Here is a 23848-nt window from a genome sequence, read left to right as displayed (position 1 = left end):
GATGATCAGCATGGACCATGCAGTGTTGACAACACAGGACTTCTCTGTGATATATATGCACTCCCCTACACATTGACATTTGACATTATCCACATTTTCCCAAACAGTGAAGTTAGAATAAACAGATGATCAGTGTTAAACATTCAGATAGCAATGAAAAAAAGAGAACACTAAATATTGAAATAATTGGCTTTGAGAAATAAAGGTATTTTGAGTAGTGTACTATTGGTAACTATTAAAGGCACACTGTCTATATAACACATGGAATTAATAATTATTAAAGGATTACCTTCCACATAACACATGAAATTAATAAAAGTACAATAAGTCCAAGCAGCAAGCTGGTGGTAATAATCACAATGGTGAAATGCCGTTTGGGTCTTTGATGATGGAGCCCTTCCAAGAAAACCTACACAAATTAAGTAAAGGAAACACACACTCAGAGATAGTGCTGCTGATATTTCCCTTGAAAGGTGTCCCAGGCCTCCACAGAGATCAGAACTGTCTACCATGTCCTGCTCTAGTCTCAGCCCTACCAAGCCCTGGAAACTGTTTAGCATAATGAATGGAATTCTCTATAGCTCTTTCCATCCTTCCCATTCTCACCACTACCAAATCATGTCTCCAGAGAGCTCTCTGTGTACTCCCCAGAGTGGCTGGAAATGCCACCTCTGGGTAAAGAGTTAAAAGTCTTCTATGGCCTGGTGACATGCTGACTACTGCCTCAGATCCCCCAAAGGCCACACTTATAAACACCTTCCAACTATTCCCCATGCAGCCTTCACGCAGCACCTAAGAGAGAGGGTCTTACATGGGCCAAGTTCTCATCCTTGTTTAGTTCAATAACTTTTGGGTGTGGCTCTGGGAAAGCTGTTGCTTTTATTTCAAACTTGAGTGATGAGGTCTCATCCTGTTTTGAAAAGAAATCATCAACAGTTTGATCCATAGTCCATGCATGGAGACATATCAAAAGAAATGCCATTTTTTGCTATCTAGAATTTCTTTAACTTACTAAAATTATAGTGACTTCCTTTGGGCTCAAAGGAATGATCCTCTATTTCATGGAGGGGTGTATTTATAGAGGGTGAATAAGAACATACTGTTTACATATAATTTTAAAGATAAATAGTACTATTATTCGCTTTTATGCACATGTGGAGATAGATGAACATTTATTGGAGGTGGTTTTCCTACCACAGTGCTGCTGGTCATTATGCTTGAGGGAAGTATTTTAACCACTGAACAATTTTGCTAATGTAATCCTTTTTCTTTCTTTCTTTCTTTCTTTCTTTCTTTCTTTCTTTCTTTCTTTCTTTCTTTCTTTCTTTCTTTCTTTTTTCTTTCTTCTTTCTTGGAGAATGACCTTGATTTTCTAATCTAACTGCTTGAATTACAAGTGTGCACACTACATGCCTAGTTCACACCAGTGCTCAGTGCTGGGGATTGAGCCTAGGGCTTTGTGCGTGTTGGGCAAGCATTATTCCAATGAGTTACACCTTGGTCCTTGCTTACAGATTCTTAAGGAGATCTATTGTCCCTCAAATGCTAAAATCTACTGGATAAAGATTGTCTTTAGAGCTAGAAATTTCAAACTTCACCTAGGTCTACAGCATTCTTTCAACAGGAGGACTTATTCTCCAGGGACAGTATGTAGTGCCTTGGGACAACTTTGGCTGTAGGGGTGTGAACAGTGGCAAGAACTGCTTGGTGTGAAGGGCATTCCTAAATGCCCTGCAGTGTGCATGGCTGTCTGATAACAAAGGATGTTCTGTCCACTGCGTTAGTAGGGCCTCTGTTGAGAAACTTGGGACATATGAGAGGCAGATATCACAGCTGAATGGCTTGATGCTGGTCTCTGGACTTTACGCATATCTGAAGCTAAGATGAATGGATCTCTCTTTCTCGCTCTGCTATCTGATGAGTATTCCTTTGACCACTGTGTGGTAATTTAAAAAAGGGCTACTGAACATATAGTAGCTCCATTTCTTTTGGCTATCATGGGCAAGTGCCTTAGTCAGGATTTCTATTCCTATATAAACATCATGACCAAGAAACAAGTTGGGAAAGAAAGGGTTTATTGAGCTTACACTTCCACACTGCTGTTCATCACTAAAGGAAGTCAGGACTGGAACTCAAGCAGGTCAGAAAGCTGGAGCTGATGCAGAGGCCATGGAGGGATGTTCCTTACTGGCTTGCTTCCCCTGGCTTGCTCAGCCTCCTCTCTTATAAAACCCAAGAAAACCAGCCCAGAGGTGGCACCACCCACAAGGGTCCCGACCCGCTTGATCACTAATAGCCCAACAGCTGGATCTCCACTTGGAGGCACTTCCCCAACTGAAGCTTCTTTCTCTGTGATAACTCCAGTCTGTGTCAAGTTGACACACAAAACCAGCCAGTACAGCAAGGGTCAACTAAGACATGTGAACAAAATTTGTCCCACTCTGCAAATCTATTGGCTGGCCTTATCTACACCACTCGTCACTGTCATTATCCACACTGTCCAGATGGAGAAACTGAATCAGTGTTTTAAATTTTCTCCTGTCATCTGAGAGCTCTTTTTAAAATGTGCTCTTTAGAGGAAAAAAAATCCAAAATACTCTTAATTCCTCTTTTATTTGAAGTTTCAAAATTTGTTATTTTTAAAAATGTATTTTTGTTCCAGAATTTTGTTACAGTTTATTTTTTTCAATTTGACACTGAATTTCACGTGGTACAAGAGGGACTTGAACTCACTACATAGTCCAGATCATCTTAAGCTTCTGATCTAATGTCTCTACTTCCAGAGTGCTGGGATTACAGCCATGAGCCACCACACCCAGGTTTAGTTGATACAATTAGATGTTTCCGTTTTGTTTTCTCTAAAATCAGATTTTAAGTTTACTTCTTTGTTTTAGTTTTTAAATAGCACATTTTAAAGGATAATTTAAGGCAGTGGCTCTCAACCTGTGTGCCACAACCCCTTTAGGGGTCATGTATCAGATATCCTGCATATCAGATATTTACATTACAATTCATAACAGTAGCAAAATTATAGCTATAAAGTAGCAATGAAATAATTTTATGTTGGGGATTACCACCATAATATAAGAAACTATATTAAAGGGTTGCAGCATTACAACCATTGAGAAACTGTAACTTAAGGCTATGTGAACAGGTAGAATAGTCAACTTCCATTTAATTAAGTTCACAGACAGTTGCATGATTTCTAAATGAAACCCAATGATGCTATAGTTTATCTCTGTCAGTCAGTGTAGTAAAAAAGAGATTTGGGTTTTATTCTCAAACTGTATTCTTATCTATGTAATTTTTGAATGTTTCCATACTATCCTGTCTACATAAAAATAACTGGCTTTATAGATCCACATCACAAAGTTATCTATATGATTTCAGACTCACCATTTCCAAGATGGATGGCCTGCCTTCCAGCTGAATGTGAACACTGGCTTCCTTCCCACTTTCCATTTTCCCGAAGTTGCATAAGAAATCTAAACAGTGCTGATCAGCTTGCATGCAATACTTGAAAAGAATGTAAAAGCACTGGTGTTAACATTTTTTACATTTAAAAAATAAGCAGCAGGAGAAGATGGTTCAGTGAATAGAATCTTGCCACACAATTATGTAAATATCTGAAATACATGTTCTTATAGTCCCACTGTTTCTACCACAAGATAGGAGAAAGAAAATTTGAGAAGCAGGCTCAAAACAAGGAAAATCTGCCTCAAACAAGTTAGAGGAGGGAAAGGGGAGATTGACACCTGTGGTTGCTTTCTCAATACCATGCATGCACTGTAGCATGCCTGAATTCTCTTACAAAATTGTGTATGTGTATGTGTGTGTGTGTGTGTGTGTGTATTTGTATTGTATATAAATGTACATATATGAATTTTAAAATGTAAAACATATTTTGCATAGATTAAAAATCTTAGTGTGCCAGCAAGATGGCTCTTCAGCACGTAAAATTACTTGCTGCTAAATGTGAGGACCTGAGTTCAAATCCTTATGTAAGAAGAGTGTTGTCTCTTGCAAGTTGTCCTCTGACCTCTCTAGGCATACACTGACATACTTTCCTTTACATACTCACACAACTGAATGTGAGGAAGTATTTTTAAGTGTTCTTAGTAGTACTTAGAAAACTGTCCTTTTTATAACCAGTCTTTCCTTCAGTACCACAAGCATTCTTGTTATAAATTACACAGTGTGTTTAATGTGTAGCATGTGTTTCATCATTCTTAGTAACTGAACCTTTTGGGTCAGGATGAAAAGGATGATATTCATAATTAACGTCTCCTCCCTAAGTTACCTACTCTGTTTTTTTGTTGTACAATGTCTCCATTTTCTTTCATAAAGTCACTAAATTGGGAGAATGAGAAGCTTGTGCTATAAATATGGCTGCCAAGGTGACGTGGTGTCAAGAGGGTTCTGGGATGATGTCTGGGTGGCACATGGGCAGTAATTGCTACGTAATGAAGCCCTACAGTGCACACTTAAACCTGGGCCCATCTTGGCACTCCATCATGCTAGTTCCTTACTAGAGGGAATGCCACTGAGGCTTAGAGCCATTACCATTCTCCTGGCAGCACAAACCCCTGTTGAATTTGGTTTTGAATGTTTTGGTTCTTTGTAGGAAGGGAGAAATTCACATCCGAAGAGTGGAAACTCACCAGAAGTCTCTTATCAGTCTTTGATAGGAATTTGACTATATCGGTCAAGGTCGCTGCTATGCCTTTTTGCTGTGCAAATGCACACTCTCTTCCATAGTGTTTAAAATAGCACTGCCCAGTAGTTGCCTAAAGATAGAAAACAAGAAAAGGATTACCTCTCTTTGAATAGAGCTAACATAAAATGCTTTTAGAAGTTTCAATTGATTATTTTTACTAAAATACGAGAAAATCTCTGGCAAATCCTCAAACAAAACCCCAAACAAATTATAGCTGGTGCTACTCTGACATCATGGTCCAACTTTCTAGAAATGGGGAAGACAAATGGCAGATAAACATTAGCCTAAATTTAAATTTTCTTTGGTTTCATAAAACAATGTAAACCACAAAGCAAAATATATTATAATTATACATCCTAGCATCTAAATCTGGAATCAAAGTACATTTTCAAAATAGATTCCAAATTCACTATAGGAGAATTTATTTATTTATTTATTTATTTGTGATTGCTGTTTCTTGATATTCATAGGTAAAACAAAACAAACAAAGAAAAACATCATAAGACACTAAAATACTAGCATAAGAAATGATTCAAATGTTTCCTTAAAGAGGACTTCCTTCTATGTTCTTGCCATACTGGCTTCAAGCTTTATGGAATATTTTACTAACTATATTACTTCTTGTCTGCTCATGTCCCAAAGAAAGTCATATAAAATAGTTAATAACAAAGGAAGAACAAGGTCAGTCAGATGGAACAGACTGTTACCTGGACATCCAAAACGTTGAACAACTTATCATTTTGAGGGAGAAAAGAATTTGGTACCATTATTTTCACACTAACATTTGGAGCCATGCTAATACCAGTGTTTATAACCTGAAAAAGAAAGAAAAGAATTTTAAATGCTTTTTGTTTCATAATTACAAACAGAGAAACCACTGAGCCTCAAGACAAGTATTCACCATCCAGTGAAGGGTATGTAGTTGGCAGACACACAACAAAGCAGACAGAATAGTAGTCAGATTTTTCCTAGTTTAATCAGTTTCAATTCACATTATTTTAAGTTTTTGGTGGTTGTTTTTTTTTTTTCCTGGCTGTATTTTGTCACAAAACTAGTCTTAAATAAGAGATGACAAGTTGAGGCCATAAGAGACCCTGTCTCAAAATACAAAACCAATGAGAGGTTAATATTTATTTAAAATTATATATTTAAAGGCTCTACTGTGAGGTTGACCAGAAGTCTATTTTAATCAGGTTAACTATGATGCTATAATGTTTAAAAATTGGGAAGTGACATATTACTTGGCTTTAAGAAAACACAACATGTCACTAACCCTCAAAGACAATCTAGGTGATGGTATTTCATTCCATAAATGTGGAGATCACAGATCTTTGAAAAGGGAAGATTTAAGACAAAACAGTCTTCCTGTTCAGGAGCTTAATTATAAAAATGATACAAGTCATGAAAAAGTTGTGCCACGGTACCTGGATGAAAAGGGACGACAGACAGACCTGAAGTCATGGGAATGCAGATGACATGAGTGAACAAGGGGGGCCCTGTGCCTGGGAGAGCTGCTGGGCCATAGCCCTTTGGACAGAGGAACACATCACCAGAACACAGAACCACAGACATACAACTATGTGTTGTCTCTCATCCCTGACGGTGGTCAGACCTCCAAGGACCCCTCTGTCCTTGAGCAGACTCCCCACATGAGTTCAAGCTGCAAGTGTCTCCATTTGGCTTTGACTCCATCACACTTTAATTACACATAATTAAGTAATAATTGCAAAGTAATGAATAGCCAGCACAAAATATGACCTGGTTTCTGTCTTCATTTATCAAAACACTCACTGAGTTTTCATGAGAATTTCTTAGGTCTTCAATTGAAATACAAAGTAACCAAAACAAACAAACAAAAACTAAGCAACAAAAAATATTACGCGATGTAGATGTGATAGAATTTCATTTCAAGACTTATTTTTTGAAGATCTGGGTTTCTCTGTGTTCCTTAGAACTTGACAGGACAAAAGATCTTAGACATTTTTCTTGTTTACCCTGGGTAGCTTGTAAACATCATTGTATCCTGGCAACTGCTATAGCATTGATCCTGGAAATCACTATTATATTCCATTGCCAATAAAGGTATAAAAAATTGAATTGAATACGATAAACTTGACATAGTCTCAGCCTCACTGTAGCTCTTCCAGTCTGTGCCTGGTTTGCATTTCTTGTCAGTCATATTGGGTAAGCTTGCCCTAGTAAGGAAAGCACTGGCACTTTCACTATCTAATAAAGACTTGCAATCTATACATTGCTATACTAATCAATGTTTGAACAGCGCTGTTGCTTAAAACAAATATTTTTGTAAACATTGTATCTTATCACCTGTGACACAGCCAAAACTTCTGCTTAACAGCTAAATTTTCAAAAGTCAGTTTGATATTGGTAAAGTGTGTGTGTGTGTGTGTGTGTGTGTGTGTGTGTGTATACTTATATATGAGGATAGTCCTTTTGAACTAAAAAGAGATTATTGAATACTATCATCACAACGAAGTATTAATATCTGTCCTAATCCTGAAGCTTGGAAGGCAAACCAACTATGTTGATCCTCAAGAAATGGAAGGTAAATGCTTTCAGGACTTGGTAATGCTGAGCCTGTTAAAGAGCCTGAACCAACCATAGATTTCCTGATTTGCCGCCAGCCATGTTCTCCTTTGGCTTATCTGCCTTGAAAGTATCTCTAGAATGGTCAAGAGATTGCCAAAGTCTGCTTGTTTGAGAAACTCACATATCTTACTGAGGAAAAGTTTGGGACAAGAGAAATGGGAAAAGCAACAGTAAATAGCTTTAAAGGAAAGGGCCTATTCCCAATACCATAGCCCAGCAGCATCACTGAGGCTGAGGGACACTGTGCAGATAGAAATTCCCATCTGCTATAAACGTCAACGAAATCAGCTTTGCTTACGTGGAAAGTGAGGTTCAGCTTCTCTGCCATGCATGTCTCTGGCTCGTTTTCCTCACTGGATCCATACACAAATGAAGTTGGGTTCACAAACCTGATGGGAACAAGGGCAACGTGAATGTCCTGCCTTTCTGATGAGAGACTGTACCTTCCATCTTTAGAGGTGGAGTGCAGCACATCTGCAAGGCCACGCAGAATCCTTTTGGTTTCTTGGTCTGATAAAACCTTTAACAACTGATGGAACCGGAATCCCAGGCGGCCATGCCTATTCTAGCCAATATGTGCACTTGCCTGCCTTCCCCACACCTGCTGGATGGTTGCCATTTGCACTTTTTCAGCCCTAGAACAATTCATGCACACTTGAAAAATCTTAGCTGACTCCTTCTCTTTGCTGCAGGGGTGTGGTAGGCCAATCAAACCTGTTCATTATTTACTGATGACTGCAGGTGTGCAAATGCCTGGTTAACAAGTCAAACACTGACTTATACAGGGAAGTGTTTGCTAAGAGGTAAGTTTTTCAACTTTTTTTTAAAGTCTTGCATTTAGATAAATGTATAGAGCAGCAAGCACCAAGAAAGTGCAGTTCAGGAGAAGCCCCTGCTCCGTAAGTCACTCATAGCCAACAGCTAATAAACGATAATTACCAATTAGGGATCTAGGAGGCAGGAAAAGTACATACTTCTTCAGTTTAATGCTTATTATCTTTATCCCAAATACTAACAGGGGAGATAGAGGTGCTCATCATGTGAAAAATCTAGTAGGCTGTATACTCAGTGCAAGGAGACCAATCAGCTGTGATTTGCTTTACCATTGACTTTACCATCTGCTTCTCTGAGAAGGACCACTCTCTCCTTCCTTCATACAACTGATACTCAATTCTCTCAGTTACAGAAACTGACATTTAAGTGCAGTTGGATGCCTTCCTCATGCATGGATAAAATGATGAAAGGATACATCATATTTAGAGCAACACCTAAAATTCATTTACCCATTTTGTTCTGTAATTCATACCTTCTAGTGTGTTAAAAATGTGTGCATGTATCTAGGATGAAGTGGAAGGGACCCATGGGTGCCCCCTCTAACCAAAAAAGCTGGGGACAGCTAAGGCTTTCTGGGGTGGGAAAGTCAGGATTCTTTGTGTGTGTGTGTGGGGGGGGGGGTCGCTCCGAAAACACTTCAGTGGGTGGCACCACACTCAGGAGTGTGAATATTATAAATTGGAACTTGTGGGTTATTTTCTCTAAAGATGACATGAATTTGGAGGCATTGAAGGAGGCAGAATGGATATGGGAGAAATTACTGATGTAATGATTATTGGGCATGGTGGCACATATATATAAACTCAGGATGCAGAGCCAGGAAAATCACCAAAAGTTCAAAAACATCCTTCTGATCTACACAAGTTGCAGGCCAGTCTGGACCACACAGGGAGAAACAAGAAAAAAAATGCCTAAAACACAAACTTAAAGCTTGAACACGTGCCAGTGGCTTGCTTAGAGATTTTGTCATTCCCCTCTTTCAGACTATCCACACATTTGTATCTGAGAAGGATCCGCTCAGTACTGACTAAGACCACAAGGAAACCATCAAGCTGGCCCCGGAATTCTTACTGCAGAGCACTCTCAGGGTTCAAGAGAGAAAGCTCACTCTTGTCTTGGTCCTTGGCCACACACGTAGACGTGGGTTCTGAGAGCAGCAGATCAGCCAAGGGCACCGTTCTTTGTGTCACCCCCTCCATGGCCACTGGGCACGATGCCGCAAGCTGCATGCTACATAACTGAGCCCCTTGGTGGCGGTGACGAGCTGGTGGATGACCATGGCCCACTGGAAGCATATTGGGACTCTTCCAGTACGAAATCTCCAGCAGCTGGCCATGAGTTTGATGTTGCATCAGAGGAGATTACAGAGCGGATTAAAATAATGAATCACCAATCAAGCTGCTGTACTCAGAGGCAATCACAGGGACACAGTATCCTTTCCACTTAAACATGTTCAAGCAGGCTTCTTTCATTAATACAAGAAAAAACAATGGTGGAGAGAATCATCTTTAATCCCAAGGCCTCTGTCTGTACTTACCCATGAACAGTCAGCATCACCTCGAACCTTAGAGGTATCACTAAGGTCACTCTGTTGTCCTTCGCTTGGTCCAATTCGCCCTCATTTTCACTGTAGAAACACAGAAAGCCTCATGGAAACCCAGCATCAGAGAGCACTTGCTGCAAACTATGAAGACTTAATAGAGCGCTATTCTATTCAGTAGTGATGGAGATGGGAATAGGAATAGAAATGACAGGGAGACACTGTAGGGAAGGGTCAGTAGACATTGCTCTCATTATTTGTAGGTTGTGATTTATAGAAAATGATCAGAACACAGCACCCTGGAGCCCTTAAAGCCATCACCAGAATGGTGCCTGTCCTTTGTGACCATTGCTTCTTGCACACTGAACCTTACCAGGAGGCATGCACGCCAATGCTCAGATCCTCATCTGCCCTGCTGAGTGAGCTCACGTCCAGGAGAAAGCTAATGTCTATCTGCAAAGGAAAGAGGACAGAGCCAGTTTTTAATATGAAGTATATTTTTTATAGTTCTTTTTTTGTTTGTTTATTTCTTAAAACAGTGGAATATTCTTGATACGGCAGAAGTTCTACCTCGCATAGAAACTGTTGGGTTTAAGGTGTGAACGTTTCAATGCATCACTTTCAGAAACAAAGCCTTCTCTGAGTGTAAAGCCTGGCAGGCCCAGACGGACACCATCAGAGATGCTTTAACGACTTGGTTGGGGACGCTTGCCAAGAACACCTTTTTGTGCAGCAGAGGTAACATGCCTGGCAGACAGGGCCACCTGGGCTGGGGGTGGGGGTGTCGAGAAAGAGTGAGCAGGCAAAACAAATTCTGATTGACACATTTGTTTTCCTGTCTTGACATAAACAGGTTCTCTGCTCACCCCACAACCCCCTACCCTCACCCCAAACAAGGAACATTGCCAAGAATATAAATAACAAAGATCAGACTGCAAGACAAGTTGATCTCACTTAGTTTCATAACTAAGTTTTTAAAAAAGACATTTTCATGCAGCATAAAGGTAGGAAAACATATTCCAATTAGCCAATGAAAATGCTAAATGCTTACCCTGGAGAGACGATCCACATATATATAACCAAGGCTGCAAGCAAGTTTCACTGTGCCTGAGCTCTCCGTCACTTCACAGTTGATTTGTTTCTCTTCCTAAAGGAAAAAAAAAAGATAATACAATTAGTTTGGGAAGAAAGAGAATTAGACATTGATAAAAATATGTTTGAGGATGGTTTTTTTTAAGAACAACCATTATAGAAATACTCTTAGGAAACCATTGTCTGCTTAGCCTGATAATATTTAGAATTATTATAGTAAGTGATAGAAAGGTCTATGCATAGGCAATACACAGCACTAATACCCATGTGAGTCCTCTATGAACAGCTCCTGGATGTGAACTCTCCTGTTTCTTTCTTTGTCTAAAGAGGGAATTCTTTGAAGCATCGGGGAGCAAAGAGGCCACAAAGTCCATTTTTCCTTCTGTCTACTTTATCTGAAATGTGTTTAAATTATTAAATTGTAGCAAGTGCAATCATAGTAGAAATATATTAAAGTAGAGGCTCTGAGTCCATAGAATTTATCCTCCCCCTTTTGAAATAGCTTCTTGGTGATCTAGAGAAATGGGAAAATACCAACCTTTAAAAGGAGAAAGATTCCTGGGGTTAACTGGCTAGAGATTAGGGAAATTTCAGGGCAAATGTCCTGGGGGCTTTCCTCTTTGTGACCCAACCCTCCTAAAAAATCACTGAAGTGTCAATCATTTAATGAGTCCCGTGTACACATGCCTGGAGTACACATGAGATCCATGACTACTCCAAGACCTGGCTTGAAAGCAGGATTTCAAAGGCTGAGAAAGGTTGATAGTTCAGAAATACTGGATGAGGGCTGAGTACATTGGCTTAAAGTGTGGTGCAGGAATTCTGGGTACTTAGCTTAGCATGGAGGAGGACTATTGCTCTGAGATAAGCATCATCAGCACCTTAAAAACATGTGGCAGGGAATAATCTGTGGTGCCCAAGGAATTCGCTCCTAACACTGGAAGGAAGGAAGCTTTCCTTTCCACTTAGATCCCTTGTGTCTCAGAGCAAGGGTAGGAAAAAGATCCCCAAATAACCAGAGACTGAGTGATGTCTAAACATTGAGAGGAAAACTTCAGTTGTCTACACTAGTTGAGAAGAGTAACTATGACATTTACATTTGTTTTTAATCTTGAGTACGTCCCACCATTGTGGTTTCTAGCACTTACCAGGTCTAATATCTTAATGAAATAAAGGCCTGTGGGGAGTTGGACGTTCAGAGTGGTTTCGTAAGCGTCATCTCCAGCATTGAACAAGGACACATTTAACATTATGGTCTTCATGCTCCCAACAGCAAGATAGGTTTTATTTTCATAGGGCCTAAAAATTAAGGAAGGGAAGTAAAAATTCTCCATCCACATATAAAATATTCATGCACATAAACTATTAACTTAGAAAAACAGCCACGGAATGATCTCATCCAAACAGAGTTAAAGCTTCAATTTCTCATATTTCAGACATGTTCAACCAGTTGCTCCCAAATAACAAATTTGATACTATTATTTGTTTGGTTTTTAATTAGTCATTGTAAATGGTCTTTTGTTTTAATGCCGTCTTGCTTGACTGACACTTTGCTCATGATTTTTATTTAGTCTTTGATAAGACATTGAACTAGATGCTACTCAAGCCAAAATTAGAAGAAGGGAAAGGGTGAGTGGGCAACATGTGAGGATTTTAGTTAAACGATAGAACTCCTCTGGCCTTCAGGTGGTGGCACAGAGGCTTGTTTGAAGGAGACTGAATCCCTGGAGTAGGTTGCCTCTGACAAGACTTAGTTCAAAGTCAAGGCTAAATTGCAGAAATGCTTCAATGTCCTGTGAACTACAAAATTCAAGTCACTAAGAGATCTGGACACATGAATACAGGTTTTAAAAAAGCCAGAACGGGGAAGTGGGAAGGGGTGGGTGGGAGGACAGGGGAAGAGAAGGGGGCTTACGGGACTTTCAGGGAGTGGGGGGCTAGAAAAGTGGAAATCATTTGAAATGTAAATAAATTATATCGAATAAAAAAAAAAGCCTCCAGGGTTAGGGACTCAACTTCAATTAGCTTGGCTAGGCCTTGGCAATCCAATCTGGTGTAATGGTAAAATTACTCTTCAGTGAAGTTTTAGAATATGCACATCCCATGAAAGCCCTAGAATATGAAGCACTTCAAGCATAATGAAGATGGCAAAAGGTAGAGAGCTAGACTATTGTAAACCTTTAAGCCAAGTGCTCACCTCTGTAGAGCACAGTGTCATCTTTTCCAGGCAGGAAAAACAAAAGCCCTCATAACTTTCAGTTACAGTATGTTTTGTTTTTCTAAGCTTTCCCCACTGTCATCTAGTAATTCCAAAGTTAGAAAAAAAATGGGTTAATTAATTCAAACTGGAAAAGAATGTATGCCAAAGGAACCAGGTGGAGATGGTCTAACAGCAGGATGTATAAAAGGATTCTTAGGAACACGTTAAGATCTCTGATTGAAAGGGATACTCAGAGACAGATAATCACTGAGCAAAACTGAGGGTCCCAGGCAGTGAGCCAGCCAGCCACTTTGTTGCTTTATCGCAAAGCATTTTAACAAAAAATGTTAAAAGCATATTTGCCCACCTCACAGGAAAGCGAGAAGACCCATTTCAAACCAACTGTAAACAACAGTTAAATATACACCAGAAACTTGTGAATGATGAGCTCTTGGAGAGGAGGGAAGGACCTACTTTTGCCAGAGATGGGAAAAGCATTGCTGGTCTTTGCTTTTCTATTCATATGATACTTGGGTTTGCTACTCTTCAAGATCTTTTTGAAAATACAGTTGGACCATTGTGGAGTTTACATAGATTATGCCTCTGATTTCTGTTCTCCTATCACTCAGCCATTGTGCCAACAGGACCAACTAAGCAATGCCCATGGCAGTGACTGTGATAGAAGAGTCCCTGCTTCTCAGCACAACACTGAGACACTCCAGGGCCTGCCCGCCCTTGTTTCACCACCCACTGCACAGGGCATCCCTTTGTTTTAGCTCTACCTACATTCAAGCAGCTGCCAAACACAAGAAGCTTTCTGACTTCCTTCAAGCTCCCCTCCAACCTGAGGGTCTTCTCCTCATTATGCACCAGCATAACTTGTACTTGCTCAACTTAAATAGCATTTACTCTCAGGAAACACTGAGAAACACATTTTACAATATCAAATCACAGTTGTCTCTCACCACCAGGCTAAATGTTCATGGAAGCAAGAGGCTAGACTATGGATATCAGAGATTTTAAGAGCCAACAAATACAGTTAGCGTGTGTGTGTGTGTGTGTGTGTGTGTGTGTGTGTGTGTGTGTGTGTATGCGCGTGCATACCTGTGTTTAAAGTAAATATCAGATGAAAATAGCTGGGTTATATTCAAGAGACAAGTAAAAGATCCCAAAATATTATTGGATACATTATTCACTTTTAAAGGCTTATGAATTCTTCAATATATATTCTGTAAAATTGCAGCTAGAGAGCGTGCTTGCATATCCTGAATGATACAAACATTTCAGATGGCTTATCAAGAAACTCAAATGTCCAACACTATGTAGTCATGTGATTTCCACCCTGGTCCACATCTGTTAGCAGTAGCAGAGTTCCTGAAATGACCACATTAGTGATGCTGTTCACTAAAGCAAAATCAGTAGTGGAAAGGAAAAGTTACTTCCCAAAATTATTAATTCTTCTGAACACCATAGTGGATAAACAAAGTTGTAGCTTAAAGTCCTTTCTCTTCATTTAAAACCCTAAGTACATTTGTAAGAAGCTAAACTTACTACTTAAAGATTTTGCTCCTGTTATTCTAATCGTTTCCCATAGCAAAGCTGTTTGTATAGAAGGAAGCAAACATCCTAAGGTACAACTCATTAACTGTGGTAAACTGAGTTCATGTAGGAGGCTGGCATGCAAACTAAGAAAAGACACCATGCACACAGACAATACACTGGGAGCCTCCCTAAACGACCACTAACTTAAAATCTACACTCCAGTCTTATCCAGTTTTGTATCTCATACAAATCTAATTAGATGCAATCCTTTGTGGCTGTCTTTCTGAATATAGTTTCTTTTGTTTAAACTTTGTGAAATTAGTTTAAATTGGTGTTTGCAAATTGCTTGTCATTTATGTCTGTGTTCCACCCTACTTAGTCACTTGCCTTCTGATTTGCCCACTCAGTGGTGGGCAGGGTTTCAGCAGTTTCTCATGGAGAACTATAATAGCCTCATGTTGAATACATATATGTGGCTGTTCTGTGTATCACCCCTTTACATTCCTCCTATCTTTCCACCCTGTATTTATGTTTATCTAATAAAAACCTTTTTATTTTACAAGATTAACTGCTTAAGATGTCTGACTCCTTGTTTAGGGAACTAAATTAAATTATACCAGGTAAATAACAATATACTGTAAGAACGTTCTTTTAGCCTAGGAAAAAGAAAGCTTTACTAAGTGAATACCTCTCGAAAAGCAAGACGGTCAACAAAGCGGGCATCTGGACACTGCAGCCCAAAGGTAAATCATTCCTTTGCTTTCATAATAAGGTTTCATCAAGTCCAGCCATACTTACTTTTGCACTACATTGGTACAGTTGAGCAACTGAGACTGAGGGCATTTTCCCAAGAAATTGAAACTCTAACTGCCTCCTTATAAAAACCACCGCAGTGGCTCCTGTTCCAGAGCCTATATGACTGATGAGAACTTTCAAATCAACAAGCAACGTGCGGTGTTACTAGACAACTGAAATCTATTATCTTTGCTGTCGGTTTTTGTTCTGTGTTGTACTGGTTTTGGTGGAAGAAAGTCATGCTCTACATAGGCCAAGCAGGCCTTGAACGTGTGATCCCGTCCCATGCTCTGGCATGCTGTGACTACAGGTATGCATCAACATGCCTGCATCCATTCTGAGTTCAACAGAGGGCCCTTTATCTCAGCTGGCAGAGGCTACAGGCTTTCCCTGAGAATCCATGCAGAAGGAGAGAAAGCGACGCAGCCCCAAGCTTTTAACCTCCCCTGTAGCACCCTGTAGAGAAGAAGAGAGAGAAAGAAAGGAGACCCTATGTCAACCAAATCTCCTTTCTGAGCCTTGGATTTGAGAAGCTGCACAAAAACATATAATAAATAACCAAGCACTCATTCTCTGCCCTGGCTACCATCTCATCCCGGAGGTGCTTCACTGAGTAATCAGGAGCTCCCCAAGCATGGTAGAGGTGGTGTGGTTTGCTCAGGTTGTAACCCTTTGTACTTAGACCGCAAGCTTCTCCTTTGCAGCGCCTGTTAAATGGTGAAGAGCGAGCCTCACTGCCTTTTCCCTACTGTTCTATCATCGAGTTACAACCAAAGGGACTTGCAAGGTTCTCTAAAAGTAAACTTCAGCTTGACATTAAAGTTTAATTAAGACTTGTACAAGAGCTGCTTAGAAATAGACGTTTATAAAATATTCTGGCTTGGAACCAAAGCATTAGTCACTGAACACCTTTGGGAAAGAAGTTGGCACTTCGACAGGCAACAGAAGGTGGAAGGTAGCATCCGCAGCCAGCTTCTGAGACAGCAGCCGAGCGGAGCGGCCCCCGGCTCCTGTTGTCAGCAAGGCTCTTGCTCTAGTTTCTACTTTAAGCTATTTTGCACAATTACCACAATCCCAACTCTATGCTTCCTAAAAGTACACCTTCCTATAGATCTCCTTTAACAAGAAGCCGTTGGAAAGACACCAGCCGGCATCCTCCATGCCACGAAGGAGAGCCAGCTGCACATCTGGACGGGTGGCATGACTGAAGCAGCGGCTTCCCTGGGACTCACAGTTCATTCTTCATTAAAACACGCATAATGCAGGCTTGAAATTTACAAAGCTGCTTAGGATCCACAAAACTGACACAAACCCAGGTACTGTGCACACATGGAACCGTGACTTAATAAGAGGATGAGGAGACGCGAAAGCCGTAACACCAGGCTCTACATTTTCCATGAACATGACTGGGGTTTACAAGATGTTCCCAAAACCTTAGTATCATCAATATATTTTTTTCTTGGTACAATCAATTTGGTCCCTGAAGCTTACTTATTTTTGATCAGAATGATAGGGACAAAAAAAGGAAGGCAGGCAGACAGGCATGGCAGGAAGAAAGGAAGGAAAAAAGAAAGGAAGGCAAGAAGGAAGAAAGGAAGGAAGGAAGGAAATAAACATGGAAATAAACAAATTATCTGACTTCGGTGAATAAAAGTTCAAGGGGAGAACTGAAAAGGAACTTGGATTAGGAAGCTGGGTGGGAAGTGAGTGGACACTAGTGTAGAAGCAAGGGTTTCATTCTTCCCAAGCTTGGTCAAGTCAGTGAGGCTTTGTCTTTTCTTGATATATTTTTATTGGAAATTTTTTAAATTTACATTTCAAATATTATCCCCTTTCTGGGTTTCCTCCCTCCCAGAAACTCCCCATCCCATCCCTCTTCTCCCTCCCTCTGTGAGGGTATTTCACCACCCATTCACCCACTCCCACCTCAATTCCCCTACACTGGGGCATCTACCGAGCCTTCATAGGACCAAGGACCTCTCCTCCCACTGATGCCTGACAAGGCAATCCTCTGCTACATATGCAACTGGAGCCATGTGTACTCCTTGGTTTATGGCTCAGTCCCTGGGAGCTCTTGGGGATCTGATTGGTTGATATTGTTGTTCTTCCTATGAGGTTTCAAACCCCTTCAGCTCCTTCAGTCCTTTCTCTAACTCCTTACAAAGGACAATTGTACTCGATTAGCCTGTTAAGGAGTTTGAAACATGATGATGCCTGGTGCCATTTACATCTTACTGTCTACTCATCAGTGAGTTCCCACTGCGTGCTAACAGATCCCCAGGTTATTCAGGCAGTGGGCAGCACTCGTTGGATATTGCAGAAGGTGAGCATTTGGTTCACCTCTGGGGAAGGAAGCCTGATATTTAACATGACCATAAGGATTCCGTTCTCCCTACATGGTGGCAGACTCAGGGGAATGTCAAGGTAGAGTCAGCAGAAGAAGGGCTACTTTTTCCGAAAAGCTTTCAAAAGAAATAAAAAAGCAAACAAGCACACTCTTGTCCTTGCATCCATTTTCTTTATGGGAATATTAGCCTTAAAATATTATAAACAAAAATAAAAAGCCAAGAGAGCATAAAAGACAGCCATCTACGCAGACTTTCTGGTTGTATAACAGACCTGCAACTACCATCACCTTGCAGATACTATGCCGCATATACTTCTGCAAGTCAGGATTAGCCAAATATTCTTGTTACATGAAGCAGTCAGAGGAGATATTTATCACTTATTCTAGAAACATGAAGCATAGAAGAGAAAGGTCATTTTTTTCCTGACCTGTATTAAAGGTCTGACTGTAGACTCATTCTTGTTGTCTAATACCTATTACTCTTGTGATTGTGATAACATATTATTGCTCACTGTCATTTTTCTATGGGAACTTCTCTGGTTTGTTCACTGTCCCAGGAATTTAGACACATGGGAGGAGGCCTCAGCCTCCAGGAGGGAGTGTGAATCAGCACTGCTTGTCAAACCCGAGTGGCTTATTCTTGCAGGCATCAGAAATTCATGTTCCTTACGGAGTAAATGCATTTACATAAAACAGGCTTTTAGATCTGGGACACATAATACCATTAGTGCCAGCAGAGTTACAGCCAGAAGAAGGCATACAACATATGGCCCCAATTTGCAGACTGTTACTGAGAAAGGAGAGAAAGACACCTACATGCAGAGATGTTGTATTTTTGTCTGACACAGAATAACTTACTCAAAACACAGTCAAAAGCTTTCACTGTGGCTCTGAAAACTTAATTAGATGAGTTCTCATTTACACATCCCCCAAATAAGTTATCATTAGCCTCATAGAAATAGTTTGTAACTTTCCAAAATGATGCAAAGGTTGGTACATACTGCTTTACACTGGAATGTACATGATTCTAAAAATAGCACAACCTTTCATTGAACCCTCAAAGGTATCAGGTGTTGAGCTAATCACTTGTATTAAATGTATTTTAAAAACTAAAACATCCAATAGAGAAGACATAATTTCTATTATTTTATAGCAAGGAAATAAACTTCCTTTAGGGCTACCTTTTGGGTAAAATGGTAGACATAAGAGTTGAGCCAAGTTGAACCTGATCAGCTTGACCTCCCACATGAACGTCTTCACCACTGCATTGCTCTCCGGGTTTCAGAGTGATAAAGTCTTGTAGAAAATAATGGGTCGGGAGGGGTGAAATGAGGCAGGGATAAGAGGGAAAGGTACAGGAGGGATAGCACTAAAAACATTGAAAGGCCAAAATGGAAAACTACTATTATAGAAGTTACCTGGAGGGAGGAAGGAAGGAGGGGAGAGAGAGAGAGAGAGAGAGAGAGAGAGAGAGAGAGAGAGAGAGAGAGAGAGAGAGAGAGATGGAGAGAGTTGAAATGGCATTATCCCATACCGAGGAGAAAATTTCTCTTACAGATACACCAGAGACTAGCAAATAAAGCCCCAATGACAGAAGCAGACTGTTTTTTCTGGAGTTGTTAGTCAGTAGGGTCCCCTAGACCCTAAAACATTATAGGGTTTAGTCTTTACTCTGGGTTACCATCTGGAATGTGATGGTAAGACTCTATTGCTAATGGCATCACTAGAGGTATAGGACATGGAGAAATATGCTGATACTGACCTGAAATATTCATCCCTATTGGCTAGATTTCACAGTGATAGAAGGTGCTATGTATTCTACTTGGGAGAAAAATAATCATTAAACTTATCTGTTGGTGATCCCTGTGTGCCACAAAAATGACAACCTTGACAAGACATACCCAAAGATGACAACAGAGAAACAGGTGTTATGGGAGTAACCAACCATCTTCTTATTTGATATAAGGCCCACTTCATAATATGGAACCTAAGTCTGGCAGTGGGGTCAACAACCAAGACACACGTGTATCATAAGACCTAGCAAAGAACCTATTGCTATTATTCTGCAAAATGGACAAAGTATTTAACAAATTCTCAAAAAACAAATCCTTATACCTATAGATCAGGACATCTCTTGACCTTCACCAGAGATGCTTCTTTGATCACAGAAACTCAGATCTGGTCTACCTATAGAGAATAATATATGGCAATGTGCTCAATCCTAAAAGAGACACCTTTATCACACTACTTCTAAGACTCAGATGTTTCAGAAGAGGGAGCACAGAAACACTTTTAAGAATCAGCAGCAGTGCAGAACTATAGCAGAACAGTGTTTTCCAGACATAGCAAAGCAATTTCACATGTGATCTGACTGAAGCTATGACTTCATGCACAAGAGCAAGTCAAACAAAACCCCCAGAATGGGTGGGGAAAGTGGGCACACAAAGTCCCACCCCTAGCTGAGGAGCTCTTGGAAAAATAAATGACCACTGGGAGAAGGACAATAAACTTTATTCAATAATGTGGCCCCTGAAGAGATACCCATTTTCCAATAAATGAAATTATACCTAAACACACACTGGCTATACAAAGTGAACTACATGGATTCAAAAAAGTAGAGAAGAGAGCACATGAAATTTGGAAGACATTCGGAAGGGATAGTGGTAGGGTGGAGAAGAAGTTGGAGGAGCAGCAAGGGTGTACTTAATCATGACACATCATATGCATGCATGAATTCTCAATCAATCTAAAAAGTCAGTTTATTGCTCTGTTCATAGTGAAGTTTTTTTTTTTCTTAAATACCATGGCTAACAATGAGAAGTTTCTGGAATCTTAGGATATACATTTTTCAATAGACATTGTGCATATTTTCCTGAATGTAACTCACAACTACACCCTACAAAATACCACCTTACACTTGGCCAGATACTGTTTGAAATTGTAGGCTTGATTTTTAATTGGTAAAACACTTCCTATTAAAATACTAAGTAGACAATTTTTTGCAAGGAACTAAAAAAATGTATTAATGATTCAGTATCTTATTTGAGTAAGTTGAAAACCTTCTTAGTGACATTTTCACATGATCTTTGAAATCTCTTTTCTCATGAGAAAAAAAAAGATTTGCAAAAAAAAAAAAAAAAAAAGGATTTGCAATGAAGAAGGACCAGGAAGATATAGAGAGCCCAAATGAAAGCACATGGAAACACGTCATCTACGGTTTAGAAAATCTCCCTCTCTGCAAATGCACCTGTGCAACTACTTATCAAAGTCTCTTGATATACCTAAAACCTGCATATCTTCAAAAACAAATAAATGGAAAATTATATCTTCTTAAACTAATAGACTCACAAAGTCACACTATGCTCTGATATACAAAACAGGTATTCAATTGCCTAAGGGAGCCAATTAAATCATTCATAAGCACAAAGTTCCTTTACCAGTTACGAGCTCCTTGCCCCTGAACTGTAGACGCCCATGGCTATGCTATCATTGCCTGACTGAGAAGAATTCATGCTCTTCCCCAGCAAGACATGCAACATTGTATATCAAGCTTTCTGTTCTTTCCTATTCAATTTCGATTCCTGGTGTCATCAACAGTCACATTGGACCTTTTGTTCCTCAAACTATTCCCTATATCCTCACTTGCTGTCTATGAACTTCAGTTTTCACAGTAACTACCCATGTCTTTTCTATACTTACTCATTGCCACAACTGCAAGGAAGCAATCATTCATAATACCCAGCTTCCTAGCTTAAGCTGGGAAGAATCTTTACTCCTTTCTAAGGCTAATTCCTCTACTTGTAAGTCTAGTGCTAAGTGGTGCCTCTGTTCGAACTCCTGTTCCATTCTCAGCAAACCTCTCTTAGCTACCTCCTCTCCTCCAGGCCTTCTGTCAGGCTCTGGGAGTATAAACATGAGAGCAGGACTTGCCTTACAGCTAGTTCCAGAGCAGTGTGGAGAGAGACATTCACTACAGTGTGTACTGTGCCATAGGCCTAGGGGTACAGAGAGTTTATGAGTAAGGGGTTGGAGATAGCCACCTCTCAGGAAGGCTGATGTATAAAAGATAAATGCAGGTTCATTAGGTAGAAATGAGAAGATGGTGGGTATGAGGATCTATGGCATGGCTAAGCAACTGTAAGCATTCATCCATTGATGTAAAAAAGACCTATGATAGTGGTGAGAAATGACTGAGGAGCTTAAAATTTAGGTCTAAGATGACCTACTGAATCCTTATCATTTATCAATCACTTAAGGGATCCTTGTCCCTCCACTGTAGATGTAAGATAGGTCATACTGAACACATAATGGTCAGGATACTGACAATGCCTGGGAAATCAGAATTCTAGATGATGTAGGGAGCCTACTGGGTATCTAGTTTGGGAAAATAGCAGAGAGAGAGAGAGAGAGAGAGAGAGAGAGAGAGAGAGAGAGAGAGAGAGAGAGAGAGAGAGAGAGAGAGGAAAATAGACAAATAACACTATTAAATGATGTACATCAAACTTTATATAATTGATAGATCTCGAGGGTAAAACAAACAACAAAATAAAGTGAAATCTAGTTTCTTGCTCAGGTAGTTAAATATCGGTTGCACCATTTCTGAATAACAACTAATCAGAATCAACCCATGTGATATTCCTCATGCTTGCTAGGCAACAAGACATGGGATTGTGAGGCTCACAGATGCTGATCTAGGCATAGGCAGTGTGGGAAGCACCGGAAAAGTAGCTGTAAGTAAGGCTAGCCCAGGAAAACACAGCTGTGTGTGAATGAGTTGGCCATGAGTCATCAAGAAGAAGAGCAGAAAAGAGCATCAGGATGTGAAGGGAAGGATGGCCAGATGCTTCAGGCTAAATTCACCAAGGAACTTTAAAGTGTCCTTTGGGAAGTATGCCAAAGGTTGTACTCTCTGATTTATCTTTTCTCTGCCTCTGACCCTCGCATAGTATGCCATTCCATGATTAAGTACGTCACACTCAAGAAATATATAAAAGCCAGGCACACACCTTTAATCCCAGCAAGTGAGAGGCAGGCAACTCTCTGTGAGTTTGAGCCCAGCCCAGGCTACATAGTGAATTACAGGACAGCCAGGCCTACATAGAAAGACCTTATCTTAAATAAATAAATAAATAAATAAATAAATAAATAAATAAATAAATAAATAAAATGCATGAAAGGTATGAAGGAATAGAGGGAGGGGGGAAGGATGGAGGAATGAATGAATGAGTGAATGAATGAATTACAAAGAAGCCATCATTTGTGCCCACTAACATTCTTTCCTTCTGATGTTTAGATGCAAACTCTATGGCCATCATTATGCTAACTGATCTTGGTACAGAATGTTAATATTAATGCCACCTTTTTATATCCTCCATTTGTTGTGCCACCACGACTTGGTTTTCTGAAGATCATTTTACAGTTTCCAAAAGAATTTCTACTGTTTTTAAGCTCCTTGAAAAAAATGACTCTCAATGTCTGAATCATTTATCTCATTGTTTATCCTGTAAAATTTACATTTTGCATCCCTATGCAATCTCAGGAGTCCCTATTGTGTAGAGAAAATTAAACGTGATATTGAGAGTGATTTTCAAGTAAGGAGCTATGGACCAAAGCTCGATTTTCTTAGGTAAATTTCCTATTGCTGTAATAAAACATCATGACCAAAATCAACTTGGGGAAGAAAGGATTTATTTTCTCTTACAGCTTGTGGTCCATCATCCAGGGAACTCAAGACAAGAACCTTGAGGCAGGAGTGATGCAGAGGCAGGCTATGGAGAAGTGACTTGCTCAGCCTGTTTTCTTGTAGCACCCAGGACCACCAGCCAGCCCAGGGATGACACTTGTCCACAGTGAGCTAAGCCTTCCCTAATCAGTCAGTCAATGAAGAAAGCATGCCCCAGGCTTGCCTGTGGGCCAGTCTGCTGGAGACATTTACTCTATTGGCACTTCCTTTTCCCAAATGGCCCTTCCTTGTGTTAAGTTCACATAAAACTAGATGGTTGCATGGTTTCCTTCTGTCCCACCTTTGAAAGCAGTTCCTCATCCCCTCTCCTGGTCACTCTGTATCCTCCTCCTTTTTTCATTTCATGTTGTCTACAGATGTGCCAAGCAATTCAAATATAGGGAATCTCTACATGATGCATGATTACAGTGGTTTCTTTTCCATAAAGTAAT

The 23848-nt window shown here is 40.1% G+C and overlaps 1 protein-coding gene across 1 annotated transcript in view; it reads right to left on the bottom strand.

The window, feature by feature from the left end:
* Itga4 (integrin subunit alpha 4) overlaps nucleotides 1-23848 on the bottom strand; it is a 73209-nt gene that overhangs the window by 1719 nt on the left and 47642 nt on the right. Inside the window, exons 18-27 of the mRNA XM_052182782.1 lie at nucleotides 11939-12089; nucleotides 10750-10845; nucleotides 10072-10151; nucleotides 9696-9785; nucleotides 7623-7713; nucleotides 5425-5532; nucleotides 4662-4787; nucleotides 3397-3516; nucleotides 812-910; nucleotides 290-409 (exon numbers count right to left, since the gene is read on the bottom strand). Coding sequence (XP_052038742.1) covers nucleotides 290-409; nucleotides 812-910; nucleotides 3397-3516; nucleotides 4662-4787; nucleotides 5425-5532; nucleotides 7623-7713; nucleotides 9696-9785; nucleotides 10072-10151; nucleotides 10750-10845; nucleotides 11939-12089 — 1081 coding nt within the window. The remainder of the gene's footprint in view (nucleotides 1-289; nucleotides 410-811; nucleotides 911-3396; nucleotides 3517-4661; nucleotides 4788-5424; nucleotides 5533-7622; nucleotides 7714-9695; nucleotides 9786-10071; nucleotides 10152-10749; nucleotides 10846-11938; nucleotides 12090-23848) is intronic.

This window comes from Apodemus sylvaticus, chromosome 5 (genome assembly GCF_947179515.1).
Source record: "Apodemus sylvaticus chromosome 5, mApoSyl1.1, whole genome shotgun sequence".
NCBI classification, from domain to species: Eukaryota; Metazoa; Chordata; class Mammalia; order Rodentia; family Muridae; genus Apodemus; species Apodemus sylvaticus.
Note: the sequence above shows the minus strand (reverse complement) of the source record. Positions and strands in the feature narration are given on the sequence as shown.